Source organism: Gadus macrocephalus, chromosome 10 (assembly GCF_031168955.1).
Source record: "Gadus macrocephalus chromosome 10, ASM3116895v1".
NCBI classification, from domain to species: Eukaryota; Metazoa; Chordata; class Actinopteri; order Gadiformes; family Gadidae; genus Gadus; species Gadus macrocephalus.
The window spans coordinates 15,701,159-15,718,757 of NC_082391.1; the positions used below are offsets into that span (position 1 = coordinate 15,701,159).

General features: G+C 46.3%; 1 protein-coding gene across 2 annotated transcripts; it reads right to left on the bottom strand.

The window, feature by feature from the left end:
• Positions 1-1,322: 1,322 nt before the first annotated feature.
• Positions 1,323-17,399, bottom strand: tspan17 (tetraspanin 17). Of its 2 annotated transcripts, XR_009527704.1 has the most exons (9): positions 16,509-17,399; positions 11,740-11,790; positions 9,792-9,938; positions 8,541-8,711; positions 8,118-8,243; positions 7,735-7,782; positions 5,941-6,057; positions 5,423-5,583; positions 1,323-5,290 (listed from the first exon to the last, which is right to left on the bottom strand). XR_009527704.1 is itself a non-coding variant. In XM_060062761.1 (8 exons), the coding sequence occupies exons 1-8, from the start codon at positions 16,593-16,595 to the stop codon at positions 5,518-5,520; spliced, it is 813 nt and encodes a 270-aa protein (XP_059918744.1). In that variant the 5' UTR covers positions 16,596-17,399; the 3' UTR covers positions 1,323-5,517. The 2 variants fall into 2 exon arrangements, 1 of the variants encoding a protein (XP_059918744.1); XM_060062761.1 differs by having other exon boundaries at positions 1,323-5,583.
• Positions 17,400-17,599: the final 200 nt, after the last annotated feature.

Below are 17,599 nucleotides of genomic sequence, written 5' to 3' on the forward strand. Positions count from 1 at the left end.
CACCATTTCATCCACCCCCCACCCCCCCCAGCAACCATCACATCCTCGCACATCCCCCCCAGCCACCATCACATCCTCTCACCCCCCCCCCCCCCCCACCATTACACCCACCACCCAGGGGGGGGGGGGGGGATGTAATGGTCTGTTCTCGTAGCAAACTCAAAAAGGAATAAAAATTGACAGAATGAAGACTTATTTCCCGAGGGCGGAGGATCATAAATCACCTTTCTGCCGAGTCAATAGAAAAATGCTCTTTCTGCTGGGAAATGAAACGCCGGCTTAAAGAGATAGGAGGCTTATGCCACGATACCTGGCCCTGAACTTTACACTGCCTTGGTTGGTTTCGGTGCGAGGATCTATCTGTTGAACAATATCATTAAGTGGAATAGTACCCAGAAGTGACATCAGCGCCGCACCCTTCGAATTACATTAAGGGGCCGTTTTTAAAATGATGGCAGGCATGGGGGGATACATTGGGGAGTTTCTATATGGTGTTTCATCTCCAGCCAAAAGTGTTGCAGCGTGTACATGATATAATATAGACATGCGTGTGCGTCCGTCACACACACACACACACACACACACACACACACACACACACACACACACACACACACACACACACACACACACACACACACACACACACACACACACACACACACGGTTTATGACAGCAAAGTTCTGCTTTGATGCCTTTCCCCGTGAACTTAGGACACATCAAAGATCTGTATTCTATTCTGGAACTGCACAGCGGAAAAACACAAATGGCCTTTGTCCTCTCGTCAGTCTCAGGTGCTATAATGAATGAATAAACTCTTCTGTAAAACTACGTTTTCAGTCCTTCCTCTCAGCACGTCTTTCTAATTGCCTCATTTAAACCCGTTTAACCAACCATTACAAAATATTTTATAATTAACATAAATTGGCCAGATTGTCATATAAAATGTTATATAGCAATCTGGCCAATTTATGTAAATAATTACATATTTTGTCTCAGTATTACCACTAGATGCATTTAAAGGCATGCAAGGCTTAAAGTGTTTATTTGGTTGGGAGGATTGTTCACTGGTATTTCAGCAAGAAAATTATTAAGTAATTAATAATTGCAGAATGAAGTATTGAAAAGCAGCATCGTAACCAGCTAGATGTTTATGATCAGGATGTGTCATAATTTCCCCCAATATAATAGCGCTATTTGTCTCCCTCTAATGGTGGCCAAAACATAAAACGTTCATCTATAAAAAAAAGATGACTACTTCATTGCGTCATTCAAGTGCTTGGAATATGTTGCTTGTAAAAACACCCATCTCAAAAACGGCCCATTTTCATAAATCCTTTATTTAATATATGAAAGAGGCATTTTCCAACACATTCAGTGTAAAAGACCATGTCCCACACGTTTCAAGAGTATTTTGCAAGCCTACGCCTGAAGGCCTTTTAATATGCAAGACAAACCATGACAGAATAATGGACAACTCGCTTGTCTACTCTGCCGGTTATTGTTGCAATCTTAGAAAATAAAAAGATATACAATTATCACATGCTCCAAACAAACGTCAAACAAAGACATCAGCATCTATAAAAAAAGATAAGCTCTGCTTAGACTTCTTCCACGTCCACATTATGAGTTCTGTGGGCAAGGCTTTAATGCCCGTCGACTCCCGATTTAAACCCCGTCGGACGTACTTAGGCATGACCAACGACGGGCCGTGACTGCAGGTTAAAAAGGTACGTGTCCGACATTGCATTGTATCAGGCCGGATCTGTGCGTCAGTCACAGGCATGCACCGGTTGGGAGAAGCCTGTATTCATTCTCCACTGTGACGCTTGTGCTCGCTGCGTCAGAAAGACCCAGCAGGTTGCAAACGTCAGCGGGTTGTGAGGTAGACATGGGAACATTTTCTGCATGTTAAGTTATATAGAGGGACCAAAAGGAAGCATCAATCCTACACATTAAATGTATATGTTAATTATTAGCACACATATCTTGAGCTGGAACTGATCAACATCAACTGGGAAGGTCAGGGGGTGGAAAACACACCTAACAAAATGTAGCACGAATAATGGAACACTAGTGCTCCTTTCTGATGAATTGTTTTTGAAAGAATTCAAAACGTGCAACAACTAAACCCCCCCCCAGTAAGTACACAGTGCCGGTCGCACTCCTTGAATTTGCATGCGTTGTACGTTGCAGAGGGCTGAGGTATAGGTCCACATTGAAAGAGACATTTGTGGCATACATAAGGCTCCTCTCTCCTTGGAACCTATTAAAGCAGTGGCTCCCAACATTTTGTGGCTTGTGACCCCTTTTTCAGTTCTGAAAATGTTTGCCAGCCAGACTCTAAATCTTGTTGATCTGCTTCCGAACGAATAGTTTTTATCCAATCAATATCTCCTGGTAAAATCAATATCCCAGTGAACGTAATCGCATCACTCTACTACACACCAAGTGATTCGCTCATAGCAATGAATTATAAGGCAGTCAGTTTGTAGATACTGGAAAACTAGGAGGCATCCTAAAGAAAAACATTGTTTGCTAAAATGGATCAAATGTCCAGTTTATGTCAACTATCTCCCATGACTTTATATGTACATCAGGGGACCCGGCGTTGGGTCCCGACCCCAAGTTTGTGAACTACTGTATTATAGGGTCCACAAGGGACCTATTCAACATTGCCAGGCTATCATGCTTAAAAGGGACAAAAGAACAATTAGCTGCCTGCTCTCTTCATCCACCGTCCCCTGCATAAAAACAATTACCAAATATAATTGTCTTCGGTGGGAAACAAACAGAGTCCAACAGCAAATAAGCCTAATGGATTGTGCATATTAAGGGGTTGTACACGCCTACCGTATGGCGAGGGCTTGGTAATTATTCTACCCCAACGAACGTGCGTGTGTGTTGCCTAGCAACAGTATGGACATCATGGAGAAAAGACCAGCTTGGCATTGCGATCCCTTACCTGTCTTTGTTTATTACATCTGTTCATAATGGGGGGGGGGGGCACACTCAACGCAGAAATCCCTGACTGTGCAGAAGCAAGACGGGAATGTATTCAGACCCTGAGTGAAGAGGTGGACCCAGAAGCAGTATACTCAAAGACGTTTGGAATGGGACAATGCATCCACGTTAAAAAGATCAAGTCAAGAAAATAAAAGGAAACCTATACATTACACCTAAGCATTTTGGTGTCGGAAAACTTAAGTCGAGTCGAACGATAAAGATTTGGGTTGAAAATGGTGCGTCAGGGCATTGTTGACTGCACTCCCCTCCTACTGTTTAATGGTTGACAGGGGAATGACCTTAAATACTAATCTGGTCATTGAGAGTGATTTAAGATTCCATGGCTGCAGAATCGTTCCACAGCAGAATAATTTACAAATTAAGCCACTGGTTAGAGTATAGCAACCATTTGACCTTCTCGTGCTCGTATCAAAGAGCCCGGTGAAAACACCCTTGGCCGTTTTGAGGATGCATGGCAGAGAGGAAGATGGGGACAGCAAAGTGTTATGCTTTGTACAGAGTCAAACAAATGATGATCTGTGATGCTCACAGTTAAGCAACAGTCAAAGGGAATATAATTGGATAAATTGAAGTGCTAGGCGCTGTTGCCCTGGACGTTGTACTAAATACCACTAGTCATCCGTAAAGCAGCATTCATGTTATATTGTGTTTGAAGAGACGTAAGTGTATATCCAATTAAACAACATTGTAAATCCATGCGCATGACAAGAGCTCAGCAGAAACAATACTATGATGTGAAAGTTGTGAGTGACATTTTAAACTTATTAAATTATTGAAAACAGGCACTTGTCCCTCGGTTGGTAAAGGAATTAGCAGATCTAATCACATTCAAGTTAACCAAGAAAAGGCTTATTAGCAAGGCCAAATTACACTGTTGTTTCCTCTCATAATGGAATCCCCCATCAATGAGATATGTTTACGAGTCATCTGGAGGCTCCCTTGCAATATTTGGTTTCCATCAGGGGAGAAAAGTGTTTCCTCTCCCCGAGATTCTACACCCGGCGAAGTTAGCAAACACCCGTATGCATATCAAAAGTAAACAGCATACTATGTCATAACGGCTTCAACCTCACAATTCAAAGACATAAAAATTAAAAAGCAATAGAACATGAAAACCATAGTTTGGACACCCCAGTCCGGTGAATGGAATCAGGCCTCGGTCCAGACATCCCGCGTCCCTCGGGGACGCTTGGGGAAAATAACAAAAAGGTACCCCAAACTCAGCTAAGAATACCCCAATAAAGCCAGATTACAACACACCTTAAATTGATAAACCGATAAAGCAGAGATTCCCACGGGTTTGTGCATAGTAATATTTACCTGAAGGTAGCCCGCGGGTTGCCTCGGTTACCTGTGCCAAGCTGTAGCTGGATGCTGGGTTGCCATAGGTAACCTGTGTTACGCAGTAGCTAGACCCGGGGGTTGCCTTGGTAAAAAGGTTGACCTGTAGCTAGACCGAAGGTTACCTTGGAAACCGGTGCTCAAAAAACTCAGGGGATCCAGCTGTGCCCTGTAACCTGCAAACTTGTGTTGACGAAAGTAAAAAATATGGGTTACAAAAGAAAGGAAAAAAAACACTCTAAATAATGGCACCTTTATATATATATATATATATATATATATATATATATATATATATATATACACACACAACTTAAAAAAAGTTTTGAATCCCTCTGTATATGCGTTTAAAATGTGGCCTACTTGACCGGCCAGTGTCGGGTCTTCAGTGGTCATGTGGGGTGACCAGAACGACTCCCCGGGTAGGAATGCATGAGTAAGACCTCATCCGATCCACGCCCGACGACGGCCCTCGATGAACAGTTCTAGTGGAATGTGATACGTGAGGGACGGCAGCGCCGGGCGGGCGGCTTGTGTGACATCAAGACGACGGGAGACAAAGCATACAGAAGGCTCCAGTCACGTGCTAATTCCTCCAGTCGCCCGGCGCTCCCTACCCTTGGTCCCTTGGCGGGGGGGGGGGGGGGGGGGGGGGGGGGGGACGAGCCGGGGGAGAACACCGAACAAAAAAAGGACCCAGGGAGAAACCCGAATACAAACGCTCCAGACTGTGAGGTGTGCTTGAGAGCGAACCCCCCCCAGCTCCGTCAGGGTCCAGTCTCCCCCAGCACCGTGGTAAACAAGCCGTTGTGTTGATTCTCCCCGACCCCCCGCCGCCCCCAATCCTACCTCCAGCCGACATGGCAGATAGTCTGGGAGGTAAACTCTGTTGTTTTTCTGTCAGAATGGTTGTGTGTGTGTGTGTGTGTGTGTGTGTGTGTGTGTGTGTGTGTGTGTGTGTGTGTGTGTGTGTGTGTGTGTGTGTGTGTGTGTGTGTGTGTGTGTGTATATATGTGTGTGCGTGTGTGTGTGTGTGTGTGTGTGTATGTATAGGTGTGTGCGTGTGTGTGTGTGTAAAGAGCATCATGCTGCTGCTGCTGCCCCCCCCTCGCCCCTCTTCAGGTGACCTCTGCTCCCGAGGACGGACCTCACCAGCTGGCTCTGACCGCGCCCACGTCGCTCACCAGGTTCTGAGCGAGGCAGATACCAAAGATCTACACACACACACACACACACACACACACACACACACACACACACACACACACACACACACACACACACACACACACACACACACACACACACACACACACACACACACAGTAAGAGACATACTGGTACCAGTTCATAAGCAGTGACGTAAAGGCTCCCATTATAAAAGCTCACTGGCGGCGTGCGCCTGAGCGATGTAATGACCAGCAGGGGGCAGTAATAACCAAATCTGAATACAGCCATAGGTAGTGTTAGAATATGGCTGCGCTTAAGGTTTGGGCCAAACCTTAAGTGGATGAGGTCACCGTTCAACTTGGGTGCATCCTTTCATCGTGTGTTTGAAGAGGCGCACTCACCTGTAAAAGTGCAACACAGACAAAGACTCCAGCCACAACGATCAGGTTCTCCTGAAGCCACTTCTCGAACTGGCCCACGCAGCCCTTGGTGTTGATAAACTTCAGCTGGTCCAACTCCTATCACACAGAAAAAAATGGCTCATTTTATTCGTTTATTCAAACACAGCAGTAACAGTCGACTATAAATGCAGTGTTTCGTGTTCAGCATCACTGGGTACGACTGGGGCCTTTGGACGGAGCGCGAGTCACACTGAGCACTGGAGCTGTGACCTTTTGACTAACACGAGGGACAAGCACATTGTCTAACGGGGGGCGGTTAAGCGGCTGCCATCTCGTCGACTGGCGGGCTGGCCGAGACCGCTGCCGTCACGGGGAGATGGCGACGGGGGGGGGACGGGACATTATGAGACCATGGGAGCGATGATGCTCCCAGTCGCTCAGGGCGGCTGATGACCAAAAAAAAAAAAAAAACTCAGTTTATGTGTCGTTACCAAAACCCCCCCCCCCCCCCCCCCCCCCCCGATTGTGCTGCGTACGCGTCAGCAGTGGTCGGAGGCACAGGGGTCCCCGACACAAAGGGGGTGCGTGTCGTTAACGGGTCCCTTCCTGCAATGGTTTCTTTGTGACATTAGGAGGAGACCCCCTTTGTCCCGCCGCAGAAAAACAAAACCCGGGCTAGTCCAGTCGGAGCCGGCGGCGGGGTCGCAGGCGGCCCACGGGCAGCAAATGGCGCGGCGGGAAGCTGAAGTGTTGTTGTTGTGACGGTGACCTTCCCCTCGGGCTATTTTAGCCCGGTCCGTATTGTTGTGCTAGCCTGCTCCACCTCCCGAGTCCCCTGCTCTTTCCCCTGTCCTGCAGCACGACTACAGCTCATAAACCCCATGTACAGCCAATGATTGTGCTTCACCGACAGACTTAGTACACCGCCGAGCGCAGCAGAGGAAGCGTATATATATTTATATATATATTTATATATATTTTTTAAAGCATCCAGTGGGGTAGGTGGTTGACGTTATGGCAGGGTGCCTAGCAACAGTGCCTCACAGCCCTTCCTGACTGCAGTGCGTTTGTAACCACCACACCCACCCCCATCCCATCACACACAAACCCGGACACACGCACACACCCACACACACACACACACACACACACACAGGCTCCTGCCAGCGAGGCTGCAGATTACAGAGTGCAGCCGGGCTTCTCTCCGTGCTATAACGGGACTCTAATTATCCCCGTTAGAAGAACAATCTGTTATTAAGGGCGAAGCGAGTGCAGCCCGTCGGCCGTTAACCCTACACATACGTGCCCCGTGTGTACATGCATGCACACTTCTATACATGGGAAAATAAAGAAAGACACCGTCCCGTACAACTCAAAAACACAAAAGAACAATTTTTTCTTTCTGGTCTGAGTTGTTCAATGCGCTATGGACCAGATCAAAGTCTTCCAGAGTTTGTTTCGGTCGTACGTCAGTAGGCAGGCCAAACACCCTACCCTGTCCTGAGCCAGCGCAGCGAGAGACAAGAGCAGACTTTGTCTCGATTGGCAGCCTTCCCTTAGCAACTGCATAAATCTCCTGAACGTAGCACACACTCACGCACACGCACACACACACAATCCCCCCCTCCGCTCAGAGAACGGTAAGTGTAACTGGCACCCACGGACATCCTTGCGTCCACGAGGAAACGCCGACCAAGGGCTTTGTGACGGGATGGAGGGCTGCTGCGGCTCGGCCCACTAGATCAGAAGCACGGGAACAGAGAGGGGGGGGGGGGGGGACAAGAAGACACCTACCGCTTTAAGCCGCACGTCGTAGCCACACTGCGTGTTGATGACGTCCTCCTGTAAGGCACAGAGACACGGACAATTAGCTCACCGCAGGTTAGCCGTGATGACTCCGACTGGAAGATGCAATTGGTAGGTTTAGAGGCTATACAAACACCTAGAAAACACGATTAAGGCCGGATGAACGAGTTGCTTTAATGAGTTTCAAGCAATGGCTTGAAATGACCGGCGAATGAAATGTAATGGCCGGGTGCGATTCCAGGAAACGTATTTGTTTCGTCGCACTGCACCAGTGATTCCAAGAGGCCGAATGGCAGACGGGGGGAAGAGGCTAACAGGTTTGAACAGCAGAGACGTCTGAGCGTCGGCGGCGCGGCGTGCTGGAGCCTTACGGCGGGGTCTTTGATGCAGCAGGAGAAGGGAACCCCACACCTCTCCCGGCTGGGGTTGTTGTCGGTGCAGTTGAAGTACATGTTGAGGTTCCAGTCGTTGGGCCCGTGGGCCCCGCAGCACGACCACTGTGGAGGGAACACACCGGGGTCAGGACGCGGGAGTGCACAGGACGGCTGGCGACCCGGAGAGAAGGCCACGAAGGAGGGGGTGAACCGGGTGTAAAAGGGGTGCAGCTCGGACCGCTGCACTGGTGAGTGAGCCCCGAGTCGGGTGAGAGTCGATAAAATGTCCGTAACGCGTCTCGCGGCTCTTAATCTGTAAATCCGTTCAAACAGTTCAGTCCGAGGAAACGATGCATTATCACATAAAAGAGAGAGTTGAAAAGTGGCTGGATCAGGGGGGGGGGGGGGATATAGACTCACGTAGTTTTGTGCAAAATCTATGAGGTTCTGCAAATCGATGTCGTCGCGGTACGCCTTGACGTTATTGTTGATGAAGAAGTTGAGCTGGTCTTTGATCCAGTCCTTAAAGACCAAGGCCAGGATCCCGGCGGTCAACTCCAGGAAGAATATCAATCCCAGGAACACTGAGAACTGGACGGACACACACACACACACACACACACACACACACACACACACACACACACACACACACACACACACACACACACACACACACACACACACACACACACACACACACACACACACACACACACACACACACACACGTTTCCTTTTTGGCACAAACTCCATTAATTGAAACATTGTCTGCTTTACCTTTTGTTTATGCAGCGCCTAAAATACAAACGGGCAGCTCAGATTTGTGGTTTTCGATCAAAGCGCGACGCAGGGACAGCCCTGATTGATGGATCAACCCAGACTTGAGTGGGGCCTTTCAGGCGGCGGCAACAACAACAACAACCACCACCACCATCCCAGGGTGTTCCATTAAGTCTTCCTTCTTTCCAGTAATCGTAACAAGACTACGGGTCTGGCCGATAAATGCGCCATATCGTAAAGACTCAGCACACCTGCCCTTAACACCACAAAAGCCCCTGAACGGTTCCCCTGCAGCCAGACCCACTGGCTGTGCTAATGGGCCTGGGGAGAACCTAATGGCTGCTCTGAGTGGCAGCGGGCTATCGGCCCTGCTCTACGCTCGACGCAGTGAGGCCCCATTAGGATAACGAAATGACCCAGAAGGCTTCGTCCGGGACGCACGCTTTGGAGCGTGTGGTCAGCTCAGGGCAGGATCGTAAGCCGACATGACAAGTTGTTTTCATCTTAAGAAAAAATATTATGGTCGGAGCAGGGAGATAAATATCGGCCCCGGCTGTGCGGTGAGTAGGGTGTGAGCTTCAATTTCAGAAATACCTTCTTTTCTTTTTTTTTTTACGTTTTTGGCTGCCAGGTAAAGACGCTGTGCCACAGATCAAAAGTGACACGAAATCATCCTTTCGAAACAAAAAAACATTGAGGTTTCATGGCTCCAACGGAAAACCTCCACTGCAAACCAGCGACGGAGCCCTGCTCTGGTGTGAAGCACAGGCGTGGAGGTGTGAAGTGCCGGTGAGAGAGGGGGGGGGTATCGGGTGCTAATGTGTGTGGGGGGCTGACGCGACGCAGGGGGAGAGGAAGTGTCGATGAGCATCTGCGGCGGTGGCTTACAAACTTGAGCAGAACCGTGTTCTCTCGGAGAGCCCCGATGCAGCCGGCGAAGCCCAGCACGAACATGACGGTGCCCACCACCATGAAGAGCCACACGGGGTCGAAGCCCCCCAGGTCGGTGATGGACGACAGGTTGGCCAGCACTCCCTGGGGGAGGGAAAAGCAGTGTCATGGTGGAATCACAAAGATACAACAGACGGGATACAGAGACCCTTGTCAAAGTCAGACACCAGGAATTTCGCTTTCCATCGGTTTGTAAAAGGGGGAATACATTAGAATTATTACATTTCCCACCAAATTTATAATTACCCTAATCTACGAGCCAGTGAGTAATATTCAGTAAAGGTAAGAGATCAGAATCAGCTTGGATATAGTCTGCATTCATGGTTCAGAATCAATACGGACGCTGAAACCCGATCAAAGTTGCATGTTGTCCCTTTGTTTCTCTCACACTCGATAAACGAAAGGCTTTCTGAGCAAGCTGCTATGGTGCAAGGGTTGTTTTCTAATCCTGTGTACAAGGTTGTCTTCACAATTTTTGGGGTACTGGTAGTGAATGTTAAGATCCGCTCTGGGCCTATGGCCCCTTAAACAATTGGCAAAAAGGGGAATCGCATGCTTCTCACAGTCTCCCGTACATGCTCAGAAACAGACAGTTCTCTTCCTCTTTTAACAGCTGTTCTAGCAGCCACCCCGAGGCCGCCCATTCCGCTTCCTGTCAGGCCTCTCATGTCAGCCCTGTGCCCACATCCTGTTTACTTCCATGACGAATCCAAAACCAGAAGAATCTGAATCCGTTTGGAAAATTACACGAGAAATGTTTTGACGACACTCAAAAACACTACACGGCCGGATAACGACGACACGGTTGGTTTTTTGGAACAATATAAATCTGATGCTGTGGAAAACTGCTTTTGATTAAAATCTTCAACTTTAAATCTGCGTTATAGAGTCCTGAGGCAACATGGCTGGTAGTAATGGTCCCAGTCACACAGAGATTTAAATGTAGTCCCCCCTGCTTTTTACGACGTTACAAATCATGGGCTCCATCTTTGCAAAATAATAATGTTTCTTCACTTAAGAACTTATCTTTAGTCCTCCATTATTTATTGTTGTAAACAAAGTTTGTGATGGTGACTCTCTGCCTGTTATGCGTTCTCGCTTTGATGCATTATTCACTCAACCAACTGGTGTAGCCCTTGAATGGCTGATGAGAGAACTTCAGCTGGGAGGCACATTTTGATTCCTTCGATATGTCTTCACAACTGCTGAACTGAAAATCCAGCCATCTGGCCTTTATGGGGATCCTCGCCGTCGAAATAACTGCCACAAAACAATATATAATTGGACAAATTATTTGGCCTAATCTGCACTAGACACTAGACATTTAGGAGCAGAATTCATCAAGCGTGGAGCTTCTAAATTAAATGAATAGACGATATTAGCCCTATGGTTTCTCCTTTGTGCCTTTCGTCTTAAGACCGGATAGCTCATTGAATTGATTACGATACGACACAGCAACCCATCCAAGAGGTCCTTGGGATCTCGGAAGCGGAGGGCGACGGTGTTTACGCAAGCATTTAAAATGGAGGCTCAACGAACGCTTGTCACAGACGCATAACTCACTGGAGGTATACAAAAATAATGTACTTTGCGAGGGGGTGAATCATGCATTTTAAGGACCAACACCAGCTGCTCTTGCATCATGGATTGTGGTTTTAATATTCGTTTTGCCATTGAGTGATTTGGGGGGGGGTTGCAACAGTAATCAAGATGGACGACCATCACACTTCCGGCGTTTCCCCTCTCAATACCTCCTCGCCGTAGGTGAGGACCACAATACAGCGATGAATATGGGCTGGAATGTGAACTATGTTATTGTAGCAATCATCTCAACCTATTCTGAGTTCATGGGAGGGGTTGTTATGTTTTTCGCGAGAATACGTACCTTCTCCGCCCATGCCCACAGGCCAACGGCCAGGAATGCGGCACCGAGTAACTGCAACAAAGAACAAAAGGAGGAAGATATTAAGGTGCAGTCAGGTATTGAGGCATAGGTATTTAGGATAGTTAACTGTATTCAATGCTGATTCACTCATTTCCCCGTGATGCCGGAACGACATTGACAAATTGATCCTGTGTGAAGTTAAGCACTTTGGTTTTGCAATGCACACGATTCATGAATATGAATATGTGTACTCATGTCCCAATTTGTACATACTCACACCGACAGACACACCGACGCGCACACCTACAGACATACATGTGCCCACTTACGTGCACACAAACAGACAGCTAGCGCTCACGCAGACGCATGCCCCGAGGCATGCACACGCACCCGAATTCAATACAGCTGTTGAACTTTGCAAATGAGGCATTTTGGACGGATGCGTGCAGCGAGTGTGGGGGCTTCTGAGGACGGCTCCCCCATAGAGTGCCTGTGAAAATGCACTCCTTCCCGTAATCAGCTAGCATGCAAAGCCTATGGTGTCTGCCCACCGAAATGCTAATAGAGGGGAAGCTCCAATGTTCTAGGTGGTTGGTTCACTTAATGACTGTCGAATATCACTTCCAGGGATACGACTCAAATAGCTCTCCCAAGTATGGTTTCAAAGTGAGACCAAATATATTGCACATGCATGCAGATTCTTCTTCTGCAGACCCCTTCTATTCTAGTCACACCAAAGAAAACCCACTATTGCTGAGGGAGCTCATATATACTTATTATATTAACGACGAAAGGACTTCTCTTTTCCTTCAGGGAAACGTCGTTAATGAGCAGGTATGTTAAAAGCTTCCTACAGGTACAATGAAACAAGAGACCTTTTGGCTTGGAGTACAAGACCATAATACCATTTGTAATCTTTCCCCTAATATAACACCAATTGCATATGACCATGACAAAGAATGAAACATCCCGACGTTGAGACACCATATTGCTAGAAAAAAACAAAAAAGAAGCTGATTCAATCAGGAGAGGTGACGCCACCGGTTGAAGCCAGTCAGCACATGCAAAACAAGAGGCACAATGCTACACTATATGCAAAAATGTCCTGAATTGGCCCAATGACATCCTCTGTGCTGGTGAAAAGGGCACAGGGCCGGAGGCTAGAGGGAAGGGAGGCTAGGAGAGCCAGGAGACGATCCAGACTCGAGAAGGAGAGTGTGTATTAATCCCTTTAGCCTCTTGACTCTGAATAATCCCTGCAGATTAAGGAAAGCAACAACCAGAAGTGACCTGCGTAAAGGCTCCCCTAGAGGGAATGTGTTTTGTGATTTGATTTTAACCCTGTGCTGATTTGCATGTCTTGATTGGAGCTGGAATACCTGAAACGGATCATATAAAAAGCCGGAATGATTTAAGGGTTGAACAAGATTCACACGAATATCAATAAATGCTATTTACATGATATATATCTATATAGATGTAGATAAATATCTATATATAGATATATATTACAAATATTAATGACAATAATTTGTAAAACAAAAGGGTTTTTGCTTGGTATTGAAACCTGTGTATAACGATTTTTTCCCTCAAAATGTCTTTCTTGGCCGCAATCGTTTTAGTTATGTCAAAGCTAATTCCGCTGTGTTCTTTCTGCCGGCGTCTAATCTGAAACTGATCTTCCTCTGTAATTCACGTCTTAATTCTAATTCTCCTTTAAACTAAAGCAGCAGCAGGACGAGTAGCCAACCAAATGTTTGAACAATGAAACTTTACTCTGACCGGAATACAAATAGTCTGCTGCTTGTTTAAACAGCAGCACGCAGAAATAGCCAAACTCATGCCGCAGGAATGCACTTGTGTTGTAATCTTTTATGAATATCACCTGCACTATATCTCCTGCACAACAAGAGTGTTGAATTTCACTTCTGAATAGCGTTTTGCAGTGTATTCTTTGTTCACCTTCATGCTGTGTTTCCCCACCTTGTGCCTCGTATGCACACGGAGTCACAGGAGATAAGATTGCTCATTCATAGATAAAGATATTTGATGATACATTATTGATTATTATAGTATGATGACTTAAAAGGTTTAAATAAAAGGTTCCATCAAAGGTCCTGTATATAATAAGACACCCAAATTATTTTGACAACTACTCATTACTAAGTGATGCGCCTTGATTCACTGCAATATTGTCATTAAGAGATGGTGGCAGATGCTAATTGGGTTAAAATGATCTGTGTGGGAGCAGAAGATAAAAAAACATAGTATAATAATATCCTTAATCACTGTTTACATATGATTCAATTTAATAATACAAGATATCAGTGGATGCCTGTGTTGTCTTTTTTTCAGCTGTGCAGTGTGTGTGTGTGTGTGTGTGTGTGTGTGTGTGTGTGTGTGTGTGTGTGTGTGTGTGTGTGTGTGTGTGTGTGTGTGTGTGTGTGTGTGTGTGTGTGTGTGTGTGCATCGAGGGGCTCCCTCCACACGTGTGGACCAAGGGATTATGAACAGTCCAGTGGCTTCCCTCTAAGCCAGCTGATCCTGTTAACCTCTACTAACTAGCAAAAGGAACTCCGCTCCATGCTACTGCCCACTCACGACAACACACACACACACCAATGGGCTTACCTAAGCGAGCTTTCTATCAGATCCCAGATCACTACTCACTTCACTGCATCCCAAGACAAGTCCTATATTCTACATACAGTCTTAATTCTCCATGCTTGATGATGAATCTGAGGCTCATCGATGTTCCAAGCTTGGATTAATTTGTTTGCCCCCCCCCCCCCCAAAAGCAGGAGGATGTATCCAATTGGAAAGCAGTCAAGACGGGGGTCTACAGCGGTAAACGCAGAAGCAGAGCCTGCTAATAACATCCAGCCCAGCGCTTCCACCACCATCAGCAACTCGATTACAGACTAACAAGCTCTTAATTACCGCATTCACAGCCCGCCCAAACATCCTCTGCAGCAGGGTGAAGGAGAAGATGTGATTTATTGGTTCGATGCAAGGAATGCGTCTATTCTAAGTCTGAGACAAGGCATGTTGTTCCTGGGTGAGAGAGCGTCTGACAGCCAACAGGCTCAAGTGCCGAAAAATAAATTAAACTAGAAAATAGCATTTGCATTCTTCTTCCATAGGGGAAAAAAAGAAGACACTCAAGCCATGAAGCCATGTTTAGACAACCTTTTTGAATCCCATTCAAAAATCATTCCAAGGCAAACCCTAAATTTGGCTTTGAAAGTCATGTGGGGAGGGGTGGTGTTGTAATATCTATCCATATGGAACAGCACCAGTTTAACAGCATGAGAAGAGGAGACCTTTGTAGGGTGATCATTGACGCAAATGGTCGACCATGCCAGAACTTGTTGTCTCTCTCTCTGACGGGATGTACAGCAGACGGAAACTAAAAGGGAAGACAACACCCCAATGAGTCAGTCCTCCCTGGCTGATAAGTAAGCAAGTCAGACCGGAGACAGAGAGCTCCTCTCACACGGTATCTGTGATCACTCAGTTATATTAAGAAAAGAGTACAGAATGTGAGCCAAGTAGGGGACTTTGGTGTGACTGCCACTACTTTCGAGAGGTGTTGAGTGCTCCTCTCTGAGATGTGACTAGAGGTGTGTAGGTGGGGGGAAAGGCGGTAAAGGAAGAGGAGAAAAACAAGCCAGAAAGCCAGTGCATCCCATCTGCTTGTCGATGGCATAGCAGGACAAGCATCTGGGGGGGACAGGACGCAGAGCAGACAAGCACGGCTCTTAGCCCCCCACCCAATCCCACGCCTTGCTTCTGTGTGTGTGTGTGTGTGTGTGTGTGTGTGTGTGTGTGTGTGTGTGTGTGTGTGTGTGTGTGTGTGTGTGTGTGTGTGTGTGTGTGTTTTCCCTAGAAAGACAATGCTGTAGTGCAGAGAAATTTAACACAATGGTGGTGGAAGGACTGAATGGGTTGCCTGAATGAGGAGGGTTGGGTAGTATTCAGGGCTGTGGGGCCTTTCCTTCAGACAGTGTGTGGGAACCTCTGGGCTGCACAGACACGCCATACGCCATTCTATACCCACATATATTATAAACCGTCAGCAACCAGACTATTGCTTCATGGTAGACTGAGAAGATGAGGGTGGATTCATGGGGGGATGGATTGGAAAAAGAAGATGGAAGGATACATAAAAATATATAAATGTATAAATACATATTTCCCAAACACAAAAATCAGTAAGCACAAAAGTATGCTACTTTCATGATCAGAATATGTTGAGCCAGAAGTTTTACAACTTGCGGTGGATTCTTCATATACATACACTATGTTATGCACCGTTTTTACCTTTTTACTCAAACTTTTGAAGAAAGACCTTGCCTTGGAGTCGGCTTTATATTTTATCATCTGCTTGACTGACAGAAAGTTCAAGGGTCTGATGACGCACTGAAGCCGGGGTGTGTAAATAAGCTAACTTAAAAATGTATTATTCGACAACGTTATATTCTGTCAAAGAAAAATAGACTAATGACAACTATGATTAACAACTTTTATCAGACCATTTGAAGGGGAATCAATCAATCAAACAATCGAGTGGCAGAGAGATGAAGATGAGATTTATATTGATGTATTTATGAATGTATTAATGTATCGATGACCTGATGTATGAATGGGTTTATGAATGTATGCAAAATGTTTGGATAGATAGATGGACGGGCGGATGTCTGACCACACATATTGACAGGAAATAGATAGTCAAAAGTCATCCAACTCAAGGAAAACTTATAACTTACCCAAAATATGATGTTGAATCCAAACAAGACGTATTTGACCCAGCAGCTGACTTCGGCTCCTCTGTAGTGTTGATGTTTTCTACTCATTATTCTGAACTGCAGGCGCTAGCCTGTGTGTTAGCTCACCAGGCTAATTAAAGAGAGCAGCTCAACTAAACGTCCAGTTTTTAAAGCACTGGGACAAGTGTTACCTGGCTCCATAAGCCACGGCATCGACCTGCCTTCTATCCAACATTAACAAACAAATGAAAAGTAGATCATTGACAACACTTTTGCAGTTCGTTCACGTAAACCAACGGGTCGGCTAAGGTGGCTAGCAAGTTATCTTGCTAACATCAGCAGCTAACAACAACAATTCCAGAAACGCTCCTAAAGTACGTTGAACGCATAGACATTTAACTCCAGAGGAATCTATAACTGTTAAATGTTGAGCTGATATCGCGTGTAGAACCTGATAGTGATGAACCTCTTCGGGTAAAATACTACTTTTCCGTTGCTGTTAACGTTAATAGCCTGAGAAACTCATCCTTCTGTTGTGTTGTGTTCTGAATACAACTCCTTGCTGTCAAACAAGGAAACGCGCTACATTGTCCGGCTGAGAGAGGATCCCGAGTGGTAACGTTACGCCGGTCTATCGCTACGCAATTCCTGTCTCTACGATCCCATGGGCTGAGGCCGACAGAGTCAAGTCCCGATATGCGGGGAAAATAAAACTAACACCAAAGAAAAGAAAATACTTTTTTTTATGTGGAATTTGGCAAAGTTGTCTTTCGCAACTATACTCCTGCATCTGATAGTCCCGCCCTCGTTCTCGCCATAACGATCATTTGGAGTTTTCCGTTCCAGGCTTCTTGTCGTGAGATGAGAACGCCTGGTAACGAGGATGTTACTACAATGTAGTGCCGTCGCCCTCTCCCTGACCTAGGAGAGCCAAGAGTGACCTCTAGCGCCCTAGCTGGCAACCTTTGTGGTGGACAACACAAATATATGATTGCTATTATTTTATTCAGAGATGTTGGTTAATATATATGGTCAGATATACCAGCAATTGAGCCAATATGCAAACCCACCACCAAATAAATTCATGTTAA